At 46.0% G+C, this 16,836-nt stretch overlaps 1 protein-coding gene across 2 annotated transcripts in view; it reads left to right on the forward strand.

Moving 5' to 3' along the window:
* Positions 1–16,836, forward strand: part of SLC17A5 (solute carrier family 17 member 5) — a 34,452-nt gene that overhangs the window by 14,611 nt on the left and 3,005 nt on the right. For both annotated transcript variants that reach the window (XM_048495823.1, XM_048495832.1), the window contains exons 8-9: positions 8,091–8,223; positions 12,588–12,735. In XM_048495823.1, the coding sequence (XP_048351780.1) occupies positions 8,091–8,223; positions 12,588–12,735 (281 nt within the window). The remainder of the gene's footprint in view (positions 1–8,090; positions 8,224–12,587; positions 12,736–16,836) is intronic.

Raw genomic sequence — 16,836 nt, forward strand, 5'->3', positions numbered from 1 at the left:
AACCATTAAAAGCTACTTAAAAACAGCGGTTAGCATCATAATAGGTGCCCTATTATGGCCAATTCAATTTAGATCACCCCAGTAAAAGAAAAAGGGAGGGGTCAGGTTCCTCTCTGGGAGGGATAATAGGTGGTAAAAAAGTGCAACAGATGAGTATGTGCAAGAGATGCAGCAGGGGAAGGAGAGGAGGGAAGGGAGGCGCCACTCAGCTGACTGGACCCTCCAAAGGCTCCCGGTGGAACAACTTCGGTCTTACAGGCCCTCTTGGAACTCATCAAGGTCCCATAGCAGGGCCCAGGACAGCAACTGGAGGAAAGAGTGTTCCCACCAGGCTGGAGGCTCAGAGGCAGTAATGGAGTCCCTGGCCCGTGTAAGGAAGGAACCAACCGCATCATCGAGGAGGAGCCAGGAACCGCCAGCAAATTGGCCTCTGCTGATGCACTTAGAGGCCGAGTAGGGGCATATGGGGAGTATCACGGTCTCTCGAATCCCTGAGGGGTCCCAGGCGGCGTGGAGCCTTAAAGGGTTAAAACCCACACCTTGAAGAAGATTGACCGAATTCCACTGGAAAGCCGAGGTGCAGCTGGCATAGCTTCACAGGTTGAATATGATGATCACAGAAGAGCCCCACTGTGAAAGGCAAGCGCGCCTTACGCTGCATGTTGGACCAGTTTCCAGTTTCGAATCAGAGCAAGGGAAGGCCAGCTGATAGAAGCCGAGTTACAATAGTCAAGCCTGGAAAGGTTGACCCGTTGCATGTGTATCACAGTGGCCAAGGTCTGCCTGAGAGAGAGAAGAGGCCAGCCGGCGGGCCTGCCGAGAAGATGGAAAAAATGCAGTCCGGGTTACAAGGGCCACCTGGGTCTCCCATTAGAAAGAGAGCGAATCCAGGTGGACCCCCAGACTGCCTTGACAGAGGGGGCCGGCGCCAAAATGGTCCCCTCCCACTCCGGCTGGCTGGAAATCCCTGCCTCCCCCCCAGCGGCCCAGCCAAAGGATCTCCGTCTTGATGGATTCAGTTTCCAGCCTGCTCTGCTGTAACCAACCAGCGTTGACCGCCTTACTCCAAAACAGTGCTGCTAGAGGCTGCAGGGGCGTGACACCTCCCCACCTCCATCAACAGAATGAGGCTGAGTGTCATCAAGCGTACTTTGGTGACAAATCAGCCCAAAGCTCCGTACCAGCTGAGCAGAGTGGTGGCATATAGATGTTAAATAATAAGCGGGGACAGCAGCGCTCCCTGCAAGGCACCCACATTGAAGTAGGGCACCTCCGAGAGGCTTGGTCCCGCACCACGCACTTGCTGGCAAGCGGTCCAGCGGTCAGAAGCGAGGCGAAATCCCATTTGAAGGACAGTGCCCACGGTATGCGGAAACAGCCAGGCGGTGCCAGGTCAAAAGGTGCGTGATGCGACCACATCAAAGCGCTTCGCGGTAAGATCTAACAAAACCAGCAGCGCCCGATCCGCCCAGATTGGTCCAGAAGACTGCATGCGGGCTTTATTATCTGTGATGGCGGCGAGAACCGTCTCCGTCCACGTTGCCCAGCCGCGAGGCTTGGAACTGGAAGGGGGTCAAAAGGCGATGTGTCATCCAGGAAGCCCTGAAGCTGCTCCAACACCGCACTCTCAATTACCTTCCCCAGAAGCGAAAGATTGAGGGCGGCAGGCGGTGGTGTCCAGATCCCCTGGATCCTAGCGATGGTCTTTTCAAGAGTAGGGCGGACCACTGCACTCCCTTCCAACCCATCCGGAAAAACTCCTTGCTCAAAGGGAGCTATTGATGATATTATTCCAACAGATGGGAGATGCGTAGCTCCGCCCGGCTTGAGGTTTTAATATAAACCAGGAGGGGAGCCGCGGATCCAGAAGGGCAGAGTAGTAGGAATCTAGCAGCAGCCAGGGCCCTGTCAGCAAGCGGCCTCCCGGAGGCTTAGGGAGAACTGGAGCCAAACAAGGGGCGGAGAGCTGGCAAGGGGAGACCTCCAGTTCCTCATTTGTAGTCAAAGTGGAGGGAAGATCCTGCTTGGCGGAGCGGCGAGATTTTGTCCTGCACAAAGAAGCTCATAAATGCCTCACAGCTAATAGCTTCAATTGATGATTTACAGAGCCTTCCGATAAGGAGGTCAGGGGACGGAATTATACGAAACAATTGTGCTGGAGCGTGAGAGCTAGCAGAGTCACGAGAGAAGGAGGAAGAAAGTTCTCTTAGCCTCCTTCATCGCCATGCATCATGCTAAGCTTTCATAAGCGTCCTATAAGATGTTCGCTGGCGGCTCCCGTCCACGAATTTCCCTCCCACACTTTTCGCTCAAACGTCTGGAGGTGCACCCCACGTTTCATGTGGCGGAGCTCCTCACCGGTATACCATGGAACCCACGCGCCGAACACGGGGGACGCCTTAGAAGGCGCCGGGGGGCAACAACTGCTGCTCGATGGCATCCCGGAGAGAAGCCGGGAATACCAGTCATCCACCTGCTCGCCCGGAGGTGTGCGGCAGGGGGGCAGGATCCCGCCAAGAACATTCCAGGAAGCCAAGTGGATCCATAATAAGTCTCAGCGAGGCCCGAGACGCCAAATCAAGCCCGTCGCCTAGGCCAGCGGAGTGTTGTACTTGGCAGAGTCCACCCGAGAACCCTCCAGAGGCGTAATGGTGGGACCATGGCACTCTATCGACAGAGGACCACGACCATATCAATCCCAGCCCGAAGACCAAATCCTAGCCTGTGACCCGGCTTCATGGGTGGGGCCAGAATTTACTAAGAAGGAGAGGCCCAGTGTAGCCATGGATGGTGACACTAGGTCACTTGGCAGCAGCTACACCACGAGGTGGGGTAATGTGGAGCCATGGACATTGGAAATTAAGCCCAAGACTATAAAGTCTAAGGGTACCCGCCAATGCCCAGTCTGCGCACCACCTCCAGCAACATGACGGCAGGCTACGGCTCTGATGATGCGGCTAGGCGACCGGTACACCAGGAAGACAGCCAAGCCTCTCCAAGGCCAACCACTCCAAAACCGACACATTCCATGCCAGAGATCTCGGGACTGGGGCAGCCCTGGAAGGGGATAGAATCCGCGGATGAACATTGCCACCCCACCCCGGCCCGGGTTAGAGTGACCCGGTGGAGGCACGCGCTGAGAACCTGGAAGAAGCGACCCTCGCATCAAAGGCGGCGGTCTCACCTTCACGCACCCAGGTCTCGGTGACACAAGAAGCCAGGTCCATCTGCTGTAGCCTCCGAGAAAATCTCGAGAATTATAAGCCCGGTTTTATTATTAATGGACCTGGCATTTATCAACACCAAGGAATGACGCGGAGTATTCCTACGAACCCTGCCATCCTCGTTCTTCGAGATAGAGTCCGGTCAGAAGGCGAGCGAGCATTCCACATATCTCGTCCGCCTTCTATAATCCCTAGCCACCGCCTACAGCTATATTTACCCGCCCCATTACCACCGGGATTCCTAATGGTCCCAAAGCAAGAGCCCCATTTCCTACTAATCTCCCTCCCTCTAAGCAGCCCGAACAAACTCCCACAAAAATGGGTCCAGTCTCACTAATACTAACTAACTAACTAATACTAGCCTACAGAGGCTGAGAAAGAATTAGGACCCAAACTACAACTAACAATATGGTATAATCCTGAAGGTTACTCACAAAAAAACTTAACATTTATACAATCGCGGTCTATAACAGCTAAACATTCCTATCCTAATGCTATCTACAAAGTTATAAAGCCACACCCAGAAATCAGGCACAGGAGGGACAGTAGAGAGTGGCTAAGATGGTCATGAAGAAAAACATGCTGCCACCAGATTCTTATGCGCCTTACTGGGACAGACTGAATAGATATCCACCACAGTTCTTACTGGAGACAGTAATGCAGTTATTGTATTGGCGAGGACAGTAAGGCATGTAGGAAATGTAGCTATTGCACAGAACAAAGTGACCAATAGAGTAGGGATCCCGCGTCATCCAAGCCCACTGCTACGCAGATATTCATCTAGGTCGGAGAAAATCCCACTAGAAGACCAACAATGCCAGGCAATAACCAGGAGGCTCCTGCCACCGCAGCGCCTGCTCCTTGTAAGGCCCTAGCAAGAGTGCTAACTATATATCGAATGCTTGCTCCTTATAGCATGGCGTGTTCAGCTCTCTCACGCCGGTGCGCTACAACCTGGCCTGAAATGGCCACTGACACTTGTGAAATGGTCGTGTCGTTTAAGCTAAGCTTGTGGGCGAGATATGTGGCTGCCTGTGTTGGAAAAGGTCTATTAGCCTGGCTCCACTGCCGATGTTACTCCCGTGAAACCGCTCAGGAAAAAATGCAGAGGCGCTGCCACCGCGGCAGGCTTAAGCGAGGGGTTGGCGGTATGCCTGGAGTTCCCCTGTTGGCGACTTCTCACCGCGTGAGGGAGCTGGCCCAGTTTCCGTGTGCCACAGATTTCTCGTGGTTGTAAGGCGCTTTCAGGGTGGAACCCGGCGCCCGGTCCGGCCTGGTCCAAACCCGCGCTGGGCCAGCGTGAGGCTCTGCCACCTCCCCTAAGCGTCCTCTCTTCCAAGCCCCCAGTTCGCCGGGGTGCAGGGCACCAGTATTGTAAAGCGCTATGGGGCGAGTCAAGACCGTCGTCACTACGCTCATCGGCCCAGACCCGAGTAGGAGGCACAGGCACAGGGGGAGTCTCTCTCACCGGCTCCTCCAGTGTCCTCTCTTCCAAGCCCCCAGTTCGCCGATGTGTGTTAACTTGATGTTAACACGCAGGAATCCAAATTCAAAAGTCCTTCAATCTTTCACCTTTCAGAGAGATACCTTCTCCTTGTGTTTGTCAGCTGGTTTGCTCCGCCGGTCAGAGTGCAGGTCAACTTACCCAGTCAGAGTGCTGGTCAGTTCCTGAGAAGTTTCTTCGCTTGCACTCTGTTTGTGTCTGCACTTTGTGTTTGGCTGCGCTTCAAAAGCTTGTTTATCTGAGCAAGTTACAAGTTACAAAACCTTGTAACTTACTGGGCACCTTTGTTAATGCCCGGAAGGAAGCATCAACTTGTAGGGCAATATTTTGTTCAGCAAGTCTGAAACATGGTTTGGTTTATCAATTAGGAGAGCTGACTTTTTACACAGGCTCTGTTCCAGTGAATTCTGACAGCAGCCCAGGTACATATGGAAAGCAAGAAGATCAAAAGTTTTCCCACTATTTCAGGAAAGCCAGGCAAAAAAAAGAGTAGTCTTAAGAATAATATTAATTCTGTACCCATAATTCCAGTATGTTTTGATACTTCTGGCACTTAACAGTGCAATCCTACATAGAGTTACTCCATTCCAAGTCCATGGATTTCTGTGACCTTAGACTGGAGTAATTCTATATAGGACTGCACTGTGAGCCCTTGAATATTCAGGAGATTTCAGAACATTTTCTTTTTTTTAGCAGTTGTAGATTATGGCTGGTGGGTTATATATTACCAGATAGCAATTGGACCAGTTTTACCCAGTTAGCTGCATAATTTAGTGGGGATTTAAGTCTCCCCATTCCCACTCTGATATACATTTCCACTTAATCAGCCCCGTGCTCAATATGCAGCCTTGGAAGTGGTGGGTGTGTGTGTGTGTGTGTGCGTGCGTGCGTGTACACACATACATACATACATACATACATACATACATATACGTATATATGTATATATGTATATATCTCAGTATGTGACCCATGAATAAAGGTGGAAAATTTGGAAATGCAAGAGCATCAAAACTATTCGTGTAAATCAGCACAGAATCATAGTTAACATCTAAACTGCTAGGGAATCCATTTTGGTGAGAACCACTCTCTTTTTTCTTTTTACTTGTATCCAATTAAGCCAGCAATATTGCTTTTAGAAATGCAGTTCATTTTTAATCTGTAATGGCACCATTATTCTTTTCTGATGCATTTTGAGGTTAATGGCTAAAATCATTAAAGAACATTCATTAAAAAATAGAGTTGAAACTTCTTAACAAGGCAGCCTGACTAACTCACCTACTCTGCTTATTAATTACTTTCAAATAGCAAATATGGAAATCTAATGACCAACTTCGCTAAAATTAATTAGGAGAGCTAGGAATTTTACCTCTAAGTTGTCATCGAATTAATTATTTCAGACAGATTCCTCTCTGTTCAAGTTGTTATATATTTAAAAATCTCTGCCAAAATCATGGGCAACGAAACAGGGGGTTTTTCCCCAGGAGAGGACATCAACACAGGATAGGCGACCCCCAGCAAATAGTGGCACACCGGACCATTTTGCTTGCCATGTGGGACCAGTTCTCTGCCCAGGGGGGCTGCAGGGAGCCCCTGAAATGCTGACAGCATCATTGCATCTCATGAGTCTGGCTAAGTATAGCCTTTCTCCCCACATACAAACACTTTGCTTTTGTTTGACCATCCAGCAGCATTTTCACAGACATTGTGGAGGTTTGCTTATTCCTGCAAAGGTCCATTGAAAAGCTACTCAGGAATAAGTAGTTTAGCTTGCTGTTGAAGAGGCGAGCTGGAACTCGTATTCTTGAGTACAATTACTTAGCGGGGAAGCTCCATTTCATGCAGAAGACTGAATCCTTCAGTGGGATCCACTACTGGGGAGTAAGTATTTCCTTCCAGTGTATTTGTAAGTAGATGTTGCATCTGATGAGCATGGACCTTTGTATGGTACAGGGAACCTTGTGCTAGCAGAAACATGTCTGTTGACAAAGAGCTCCTTTCATCTGTAGAAGATTCCACTGCAGAGTCATAGGATCCAACCCGGACTCCACTGCTCCACTGCAGCCTCCACAAGGAATGTGGAAGCCACAGAGTGGGAGGGGGCACCAGAGTCCAAGCAGGGGAATTTTCAACTTGACTCTGCTGCTCCAGCACGGCCTCCATAGCCCTTCCTTACTGTAGAAGCCATGCATAATTAATCATAATTAATACAAAATGATCATAATTAATCAGCATAATTAACCTACATGGTAACAAATAGAGTAGCTTTCATACCATGCAGATGAGCATGTCCTGATTCTACAGGGCTGTGTACAAAAAACAAAGCTGGACAGAGAGGACAAGTAGGGAGTGGGTACCTCCCATAAGAAGTGCCTAGATCTAAAGATGGTTTCCCTCACATTTTGACAATCCTATAACTGTATGAAACTATCGCAAATACGTCTGCCTGTTTATTGGCTTTTCTGCCTTGTTTTTGTAGTTAAATAACATTCATTAAACACATCCCTTGGAACTTAGCTATAAAGCTATAATCACATTGTAGTCAGTACGAATGTAATGTTTTTGACTTCCTCTGAGGCCCACCACTTCAGGCCCACCACTGAGGAATCCACTCACCTGTGTCTAGAGCGGGGCAAAGACTGCACCTTGGGAAGGTCCATGCAGGGCCTTGTGGTAGCTCTGAACACCTGTAGAGCCAGTGGCATGGCAGATACCTGAACAGGCTCAGGCTGGGGTGAAGCTGTGCAGCTTGGCGAATGCATGGAGTGGGGAAGGCTGTGGCTATTGGGACAGAGGGAAGGAAAAGCTGCATGGGAAGAGTGGGGGTACAGAGCTGAAGTAAGCCCTGGCATAAAGGAAGTTGGGCCGGGGTGAGGGGAGAATGAAGGCTCCACACAGCCTGGTAGAGGCAGTGACTGCAACAGACAGAAATGCTAGGCCCTAAGGAGTGCCAAGCGTCCACCCAGGAAGCAGTGGATGAGTTGCAAGGCCGAAGATTCTTGCAGTCACAAAGATTGGGGGACGGGGGCGGTCCCAGGTGCTATGGCCATGGGCTTCACCCACTGTAGGAACTGATGCTGAAATAAACTCCTTACAGAAAACACCTCAGTGTCAGTTTGTGGAGCCCAGCATTGGGGAGGAAGTTTGACATGCCTTGCTCTCTGAAGCCATCACACTCCTTTTGAGCTCATATGTCAGCTTCTCTTATCATAAAATGTCACATCTTCAGTAGTTGTCTTGATGAACAACTGAATGTCTGTTAATTTTGAAAAAGAAAGACTTTTTAAGAACATTCAAAACAGTTTTAAAATAACTTCCCTCCTTGATTGCATCTTGTTCCTTTTTCTTCTTTCCCCCTCCAGAATGGATTTTTATCCGCGCTGCCTTATTTTGGCTGTTGGCTTTGTATAATTCTTTCTGGTCAAGCTGCTGATTACTTACGAGAAAAGCAAAACATGTCCACACTCTGGGTGCGAAGAATATTTACACTAATAGGTAAGAGGGTATGGGGAGTGCTGATTTTAAAATGTAGACTGTCGTTCAGAAAGGATCTAACAGTGCAATCCTAAACAGATTTATTGTTATAAGTAATCTTAAACCTACAGTCAAGATAAAAAAATTTGCATTTTAAGATTTGCAGAAAAATCTGAAATCTTAAAAAATATAATGGGGGATTCAAGCCCCCAAATAATAGAAGCAACATCTGTAACTTTAAGATATTGATTCCTGTTGAGATCCTCTGATACGACATTCTAAGATCTTAGTGGCCATTCTTGGTATGCTTGGCAACCAGAACCACAGTAGCTGGGTGATGCTTTCAAAACTCTGGTTTCCATCAGTCAAAGCCAGGGAAGACTGAAAAAGATAAAAGGGAAGAAGAAAGGAAGCAGGGAAGGGGAGAAGCTGAAGGACGGAGAACAGAAAAGGTGGATAGGTGTGTAGGGGAGAGGGAAGGAAAGGAAAGGAAAGGAGGCAAAGCTGAATGTGGAGAGCAGATAAATGTTATTTGGTTGGTTAGGTGAGAGGGAGGAAAGGATGTAAGGAAAGGAGTGAAGCTGTGGGAACTGCCAGGATGAGGGAAATAGGAACTAATGTAGGGGAGGGTGATACAGAGGGGAATGAGATGTTTCTTCAAGTCCTCGTGGTTACTCTGCTTGTAACCTTCTGAAGCCATTGACTTCACCTGACTCAGAAGAGTGTGACTCTATTTAGGATTGTACTGTTAATATGATTCTTGCTTTGTTCTTCCCATGGGAGGTAATTTTTGGACAGTGTTAGTTATCACAAGTTATTTCAGTGTCAAATAACGGCCATGCCAGAAATTCATGGTACTTTTTCTATAAAGGTCTGTGTATTGTTTTGAATGATATATGTTGTTCCTGCTAATCCTGAATGTTCATAAAAACATTTGTCCTCCCTCTCAGCTAAAGAGAAGCTTATGCCATTTAAACCGTAAAACCAGTAATACTAAAAGAACAAATAAGTAGTACAAATGGTGAAAAACCACAGCAAAAAAAGCAATAAAACTATAAAAATAAAGTTAGGAATGTAATTAAATATCAATGCATACTAGCTCAACAGATATGTATGTGACCCATCAGGAGGCTCAATGAAACCTCCTATTTTTGCTGTTTACCTGGAACTGCCAAAATAAGTCAGTGTCAAACCCCTATCAGTTCAGCAGGTCACAAGTTAGCCAGTGGTGGTGAACCTATGGCACTCCAGATGTTCGTGAACTACAATTCCCATCAGCCCCTGCCAGCATGGGGCTGATGGGAATTGTAGTCCATGAACATCTGGAGTCCCATAGGTTCGCCACCACAATGTTAGCCCTTAGAAACATTGGTCTATATAGTGCGCTTCAGTATTTATTAGTTTTTAACCCAGCTTCCTTCCTGATTCCTCTTGGAAGAGAACTTGTGTATTTGTGTGCATGTCTGTGCAGATAGGAACAAAATAAGCAAGACGTGTGTGTTTTCTACTTCGATTGGTTCCCAGAATACTAGCCGTTTGGCATCCTAAAAATCTCAGGTTTGTTTTTAATTAAGTGTTTAGTCCTTGGGGTTTTTTGGGGGAAAAAACATGTTAGAGGGAACTTCCGGTGGCCAGAACACAAGGCATTAGGGTTGTCCTCATTAAGATTGCCCTCCTTGGCCATGGCTTGGACTGTGCCTAAAAGTTCTGTAGGTGGAAGGTGTTGATTTTTGCCAATTACCTCTCTTCCCACAGCAGAGCTCCCCTTCCAAACTACCTTTGTATGTTCCCTGTCTCCCAAAAACAGCACTGGAGGTGTACTTTGGGCTGCAGTAGGAAGTGGGACAGTGTTTGGTATTCACTGGGATCCTGAGGGATCCCTTAACTCCAACCTCCACAGCATTGCTTTCCTTACTCAGCCACTATAAAATCCTTGCAGCAGTCTTCTGGAACAACCTGAAATAGAAATTGCACAACTTGATGGTGATCACATCACAAACATATCATGCAGCATACAGTTTGCATCAACAATTTTAATCAACATTCTTGAGCATCTGTTTTCTCGGTTCATTCTCTGGTTACAAACTAGTCTTGACCATAACAAGACATCTGCTTCTGTGTGTCTTTATTACCAGTAATGGTTTTACTTGAAGAAAAACGTCAGCCTTGTAATCCTTAATGAGAATTGACTGTATCCAAGAGCTTGGATTCTATTACAGAGCAGAGTGCCCAAAAATGAATTTCTGAACTGAATTTTGCAATGATGCAGTGTGTACACTAGGTGGCAATCGACAATGCAGAATAATCACTTTCACTTTTTTCCTAATTGAATGTTCTTTAGTGTAGCAAAGAAATGATGGTAGTAACCAATCCATAACAAGGCATCAAGATTTCGAGATTTAAACACCTTGAAGGCTGGACCCCACTTTAAAAGCTGCACCCAAAAGAACTATGAATCTCTTGCTTAGGCTACATGCACCTACTTGTGCTGCACATCTCATGAAATTATGATAGCACTTATTCAGCCCAAACAAGTATGAGACAGCTCAGACAGAACCATCGCACAGCATTGCTTCTACACAAACAATCATTTTGCAGAAGTCAGGATCTCTGGAAAATGGCACATTAAATTTTAGTCCTCCATCCCTATCAGTTGCATGTGACCCATCCCAAGGAGACCTGTTTCTTTTCAGATACACCTCCCTGCCCTTCAGAACAGATTAATCAGGCAGAGGCTTCCATTACTACTGCTGTTAGGGTTCACAGGTCTCTCCTGGTAACTGGTGGGAGCTTTTATATAGGGGGCAGCAATCCACACACTCACATATCTGGGAGAATGATAGAGCCTCCCCCCCCCCCCTCCAGAGTGACACTGGCATGGTCTGATTCTGCCTGCCAAACAAATGAGAGTTGGAGGGCAGAGATACACCTGAGAAATTTCTGTCAGCCACCGTTTTCCTGGTACTTTTTCTCACTATTCCATTAGAAGGATTCTGCAGGGTTGTTGTTGTTTTTTAAAAAAGGTAATTGCTACAATGTTATAGTGCTGTAGCAACTACTGATTTTGTTGTTGTTTAGCCCTTAAAAAGACCTCTCTTGATATGGTGGGGAAAACGATTGCTGCAACATTTATATGCGCTCTCTTACACTACTCCAGAAGCTTAAATTAGTACAAAATGCAGCTGCACAGGCCCTAACAAGGACACCAGATCCATTGGTTGTTGATATGCTTCTGGATCAGGTACAAGGTACTGGTTTCAGCCTTTAAAGTCCTTAAAGGCTATATCTCTTCTGCTACGTTTCCCCAAAGATTATTCATTCTAGTTCTCAAGCATTCTAGTTCTCTAGTATTTATTTTTATTTATTTATATTTATATACCACCCTCCCCAAAGGCTCAGGGCGGTGTCCATCAACACTAAAACAATTTAAAACATCAAATACATAATTTACAATAAAATAATATAATACTAAAACTACAGATGGCTTCAACCCCTCCTTCCCCCTTTAGGTACCCACGGGAGGCCAGATGTTCTTATGGCGGAAGTTCCTGGCCCGAGAGCAGTCTGGTTGTCCTCGACCAGAGCCAGAACTTTTTTGGCTATGGCTACAACATGGTGGAATTCTCTGTGTGATGAATCTGGTCCAGTTCTTCAAGGCCTACAAGATGGAGGTGCTCCACCAGGCAAATGGTGGAGTACTTTCAGCTGCTCTGTTACATCTACCTGTTGCTGGGTAGAGCCCCCTCTCCACTTTCTTTGTAGATGGCCTGTTAGTCTCAGGAGTTGGCTGTGCTGGGAGCTTAGGGCACCACTTTATTTTTATTATTATTTATTATTCCACAAAGTTTAATCTGTTTTAACTGTTCCTGTCTTTTAATGTATATTTCACTTGTTATCCGTCCTGAGCCCTGCTGTAGTGGGGTGAAGATAAAAATCTAAATCTAAAATAAAATGGACGGGCAAAATAAAACGGTGCTGATGTGGGTGGAGCCCTGGGAAACGCATTCCTTTCTGTCCAGATGGCACAATAACATGCTCTTTACACCACAGCACAGCAGGTTTGGGAAGAAACATATTGCAGATGTGGGAAGGATGACTGGTGCACAATTAGAATGCAAGACTGTATGGATGCTCTGAAAAAGTCTGTTCCAACTTGGATTCCAGAGTAGAGAAAATCCTCCATTCTTGGAGTAAAAACCAACACCTGTCTTCCCTTTGCAGACCTATTTTAGCAAAGCCACTGAGCACAGAACACCAGGGAGATTTCCACAGAGTAGCAGCTGAGCATTGCTAGCATTGTAGTGAGCAAATAATGCAAGTTAATCTACTGCTCAAAGAATACATGAAATTGGAATGTGTTTCATTATCTTTTTGTTTTAATGAAGGAATGATAGGCCCAGCGGTATTCCTCTTAGCAGCTGGATTCATAGGTTGCAATTATGAACTGGCTGTTGCATTTGTAACCATATCAACAACGCTAGGGGGGTTCTGTACATCTGGTTACAGCATCAACCACCTTGATATTGCACCATCGTAAGTATTGCAAAAACTATTCTATATTTATGCTAAACTTTCAATATGTTTGCCTGAAAGCTCTGAGCTACCTTGCTATCACAAGAAGTCAGGGAAACATGTGTATGCTAGATGCATGTTAGTGAGAATATGATTCACTTTCTGATTTGAACCCAGATCCATCCAAGAACAGCCATTGGTTATCATGTAACCATGGTCAGGTTCCACTCTGTGGGATTTAGTCATGAAGGAAAACAGTGAACTAAATACAGGTAGTGCAGTGGCTGCAGAAATATATGTGACAATGTATATGAAGAGAAATGGAAGGTGTAAAAAAGTTTGAAATGATTTCATTCCTTGTGTTATGTCTTGCACATGCAAAGGAGATAGTGAGGACACAACCTTTTGTTTAACACAAAAAGACAGCAAGGAGCTCTTTTAGCCATTCCACTTGCACAAGGACCGTTGCATGCATGGAAATGGGTCTCAGTAGGGTTTACTCTCCCAAAAGCATGCATAAAATTGTAGCTGTGATGTGCTGTGGCTTTTTCCTGAAAGCCCCCCCCCCCCCCCCCCCATCTCTCAGTGTTCGCAAAGCTACTTGCATAAGTTGTTCTTATGTGAAGAAATACTTCTGTATAGCCCAGTGAGGACGAACCTTTTCGGGACCGAGTGCCCAAATTGCAACCCAAAACCCACTTATTTACCGCAAAGTGCCAGCATGGCAATTTAATCTGAATACTACAGTTTCAGTTTAGAAACGCATTACTCGGGAGTAAGCTTGGTGAAGTAACCGTGCAACGCTTCAAGTGAGTGAATTACGACCCTAGGAGGGTTTACTCAGAAGCAAGCCCCATTGCCAGCAACCAAGCTTACTCCCAGGTAAACGATTGCGCCCAGGCCAGCCTAGATGTGTGTGTGGGATGTGTGTGTGTGATGTTCCACCCCTCCACATGACAGACCCTGTGCACGCATGCCCACAGAAAGGGCTCTGAGTGTCACCTCTGGCACCCGTGCCATAGGTTCGCCACTGCTGGTATAGCCCATACGATATATGTTATTTTTCGCAAAGAACATGTTAATGCTATTGCAGCCCTTAAACATACCAAGGGCAAAATAAAGAGCTATACCACTAAAGGAGTTGTGGAATCTTGTTATGCACTTATCTGTCCTGTGAGTCTTTTGCTCTTTGATGCTTATCTTCATTGTCATTAATTTTTAAGTACTTCCAGGTTAGCAAAGGACATATAAATGCCACATTCCTTATTTAAGCAATATATAATTCATATGCTGAAACTTTAAAAAACATAAGTAATTTTCCAGCTCTCTGATCCAAATTTCAACCCATTTTACTGGGGGTTTGTTTGTTTGTTTGTTTGTGTGTTTGTCTGAATAGGGATACTGGGATTCCTCATGACTCCTGTGACTGTACACAGTGTATCTGTTATGTCAGTGCTATCCTGCACACAGTGCTAATCAAAATTAAACTGATGTTGCATCCAGCGCCACACGTGCTTCCTGGCAGCACTAGCAGCAATCCAGAAGTGAGGCAGGGTGTGCCTTGGGTCTCATGTCATCACGTAAACATATCAGTTGATGTGACCTGGGGCACACTTTGCAAAGCTGAATGGATTTCTTTCACATAGATTGCTGACTTTTTCACCAAAAACAGTAAAACTGGAGTTTCATGTTTTATGGGTAGTTTTCCTTCCCCAGAATTACCCTATGTCAGTGGTGGTGAACCTATGGCGGGTGCCAGAGGTGGCACTCAGAGCTCTCTCTGTGGGCACACGCAAACAGTCACCCTCCCCCCAAATACATCTAGGCTGGCCTGGGCCGCTGGGCTCAAATATTAGCATTAAACCTAAGAACAAGTTTTGGGGAACCACTGTAGGTAACCCTGCTAAGAGCTGTTAAACCTCACTGATTTTCATGCGAAGAACTAAAGTGTGATCCTTTACCTGGGAGTAAGCTCAGTTGCTGGCAATGGGACTTGCTTCTGAGTAAACCCTCCTAGGGTCATGATTCACCCGTTGGAAGAGTTGCACGGTTGCTTCAAAGCAAAGCCACCGACTACCACCAATCTTACTCCCGGAGCCAAGCACTTTTTCTAAACTAAAACCTCAGTATTCAGGTTAAATTGCCATGTTGGCACTTTGCAATAAATAAGTGGGTTTTGGGTTGTAATTTGGGCACTTGGTCTCGAAAAGGTTTGCCACCACTGCCCTATGTGGAAATTCAGGAGCATATGAACATAAGAACATAAGAACAAGCCAGCTGGATCAGACCAGAGTCCATCTAGTCCAGCTCTCTGCTACTTGCAGTGGCCCACCAGATGCCTTTGGGAGCTCACGTGCAGGATGTGAAAGCAATGGCCTTCTGCGGCTGTTGCTCCCGAGCATCTGGACTGTTAGGCATTTGCAATCACAGATCAAAGAGGATCAAGATTGGTAGCCATAAATCAACTTCTCCTCCATAAATCTGTCCAAGCCCCTTTTAAAGCTGTCCAAGTTAGCCATCACCACCTCCTGTGGCAGCATATTCCAAACACCAATCACACGTTGCGTGAAGAAGTGTTTCCTTTTATTAGTCCTAATTCTTCCCCCCAGCATTTTCAATGAATGCCCCCTGGTTCTAGTATTGTGAGAAAGAGAGAAAAATTTCTCTCTGTCAACATTTTCTACCCCATGCATAATTTTATAGACTTCAATCATATCCCCCCTCAGACGTCTCCTCTCCAAACTAAAGAGTCCCAAACACTGCAGCCTCTCCTCATAGGGAAGGTGCTCCAGTCCCTCAATCATCCTTGTTGCCCTTCTCTGCACTTTTTCTATCTCTTCAATATCCTTTTTGAGATGTGGCGACCAGAACTGAACACAGTACTCCAAGTGCGGTCGCACCACTGCTTTATATAAGGGCATAACAATCTTTGCAGTTTTATTCTCAATTCCTTTCCTAATTATCCCCAGCATAGAGTTTGCCTTTTTCACAGCTGCCATGCATTGAGTTGACATTCCCATGGAACTATCAACTAAGACGCCCAAATCTCTTTCCTGGTCTGTGACTGATAGCACTGACCCCTGTAGCGTGTATGTGAAGTTTGGATTTTTTGCCCCTATGTTCATCACTTTACATTTTGCTACATTGAACTGCATTTGCCATTTCTTAGCCCACTCACCTAATTTATCAAGGTCCGCTTGGAGCTCTTCGCAATCCTTTGCGGTTCTCACCACACTACATAATTTGGTATCATCTGCAAACTTGGCCACCACGCTACCCACCCCTACTTCCAGGTCATTTATGAATAGGTTAAAGAGCACTGGTCCCAAAACAGATCCTTGGGGGACACCACTCCTTACATCTCTCCATTGTGAGAATTTCCCATTTACACCCACTCTTTGCTTCCTGTTTCTCAACCAGTTTTTAATGCATAGGAGGACTTCCCCTCTTATTCCTTGATTGCTGAGTTTTCTCAGTAGTCTCTGGTGAGGAACTTTGTCAAAAGCCTTTTGGAAATCCAAGTAGACAATGTCCACTGGTTCCCCCTTATCCACATGCCTGTTTACACCCTCAAAGAACTCTAGTAAGTTTGTAAGACAGGATTTGCCTCTGCAAAAGCCATGCTGACTCTTTCTCAGCAGGTCTTGCTTTTCTACATGTTTTATAATTTTATCTTTAATGATAGATTCTACTAATTTGCCAGGAACAGATGTCAAACTGACTGGCCTGTAATTTCCCGGGTCCCCCCTAGATCCTTTCTTAAAGATTGATGTGACATTGGCCATCTTCCAGTCTTCAGGGATGGAGGCAGATTTCAGGGATAAGTTGCATATTAAAGTGAGAAGATCAGCATTTTCATGCTTGAGCTCTTTAAGAACTCTTGGGTGAATGCAATCTGGGCCAGGGGATTTGGTAGCATTTAGTTTATCAATGGCTGCCAGAACTTCTTCCTTGTCTACCACTATCATCGCTAGTTCCTCAGAATCGCCTCCTAAGAAGCTTGGTTCAGGTGCAGGAATTTTCCTCACCTCTTCTTGGGTGAAGACAGATGCAAAGAATTCATTCAGCTTCTCTGCAATCTCCCTGTCATCTTTTAGCACACCCTTTGTTCCTTTGTCATCT

This window comes from Sphaerodactylus townsendi, linkage group LG01, assembly GCF_021028975.2.
Source record: "Sphaerodactylus townsendi isolate TG3544 linkage group LG01, MPM_Stown_v2.3, whole genome shotgun sequence".
Taxonomy (NCBI): domain Eukaryota; kingdom Metazoa; phylum Chordata; class Lepidosauria; order Squamata; family Sphaerodactylidae; genus Sphaerodactylus; species Sphaerodactylus townsendi.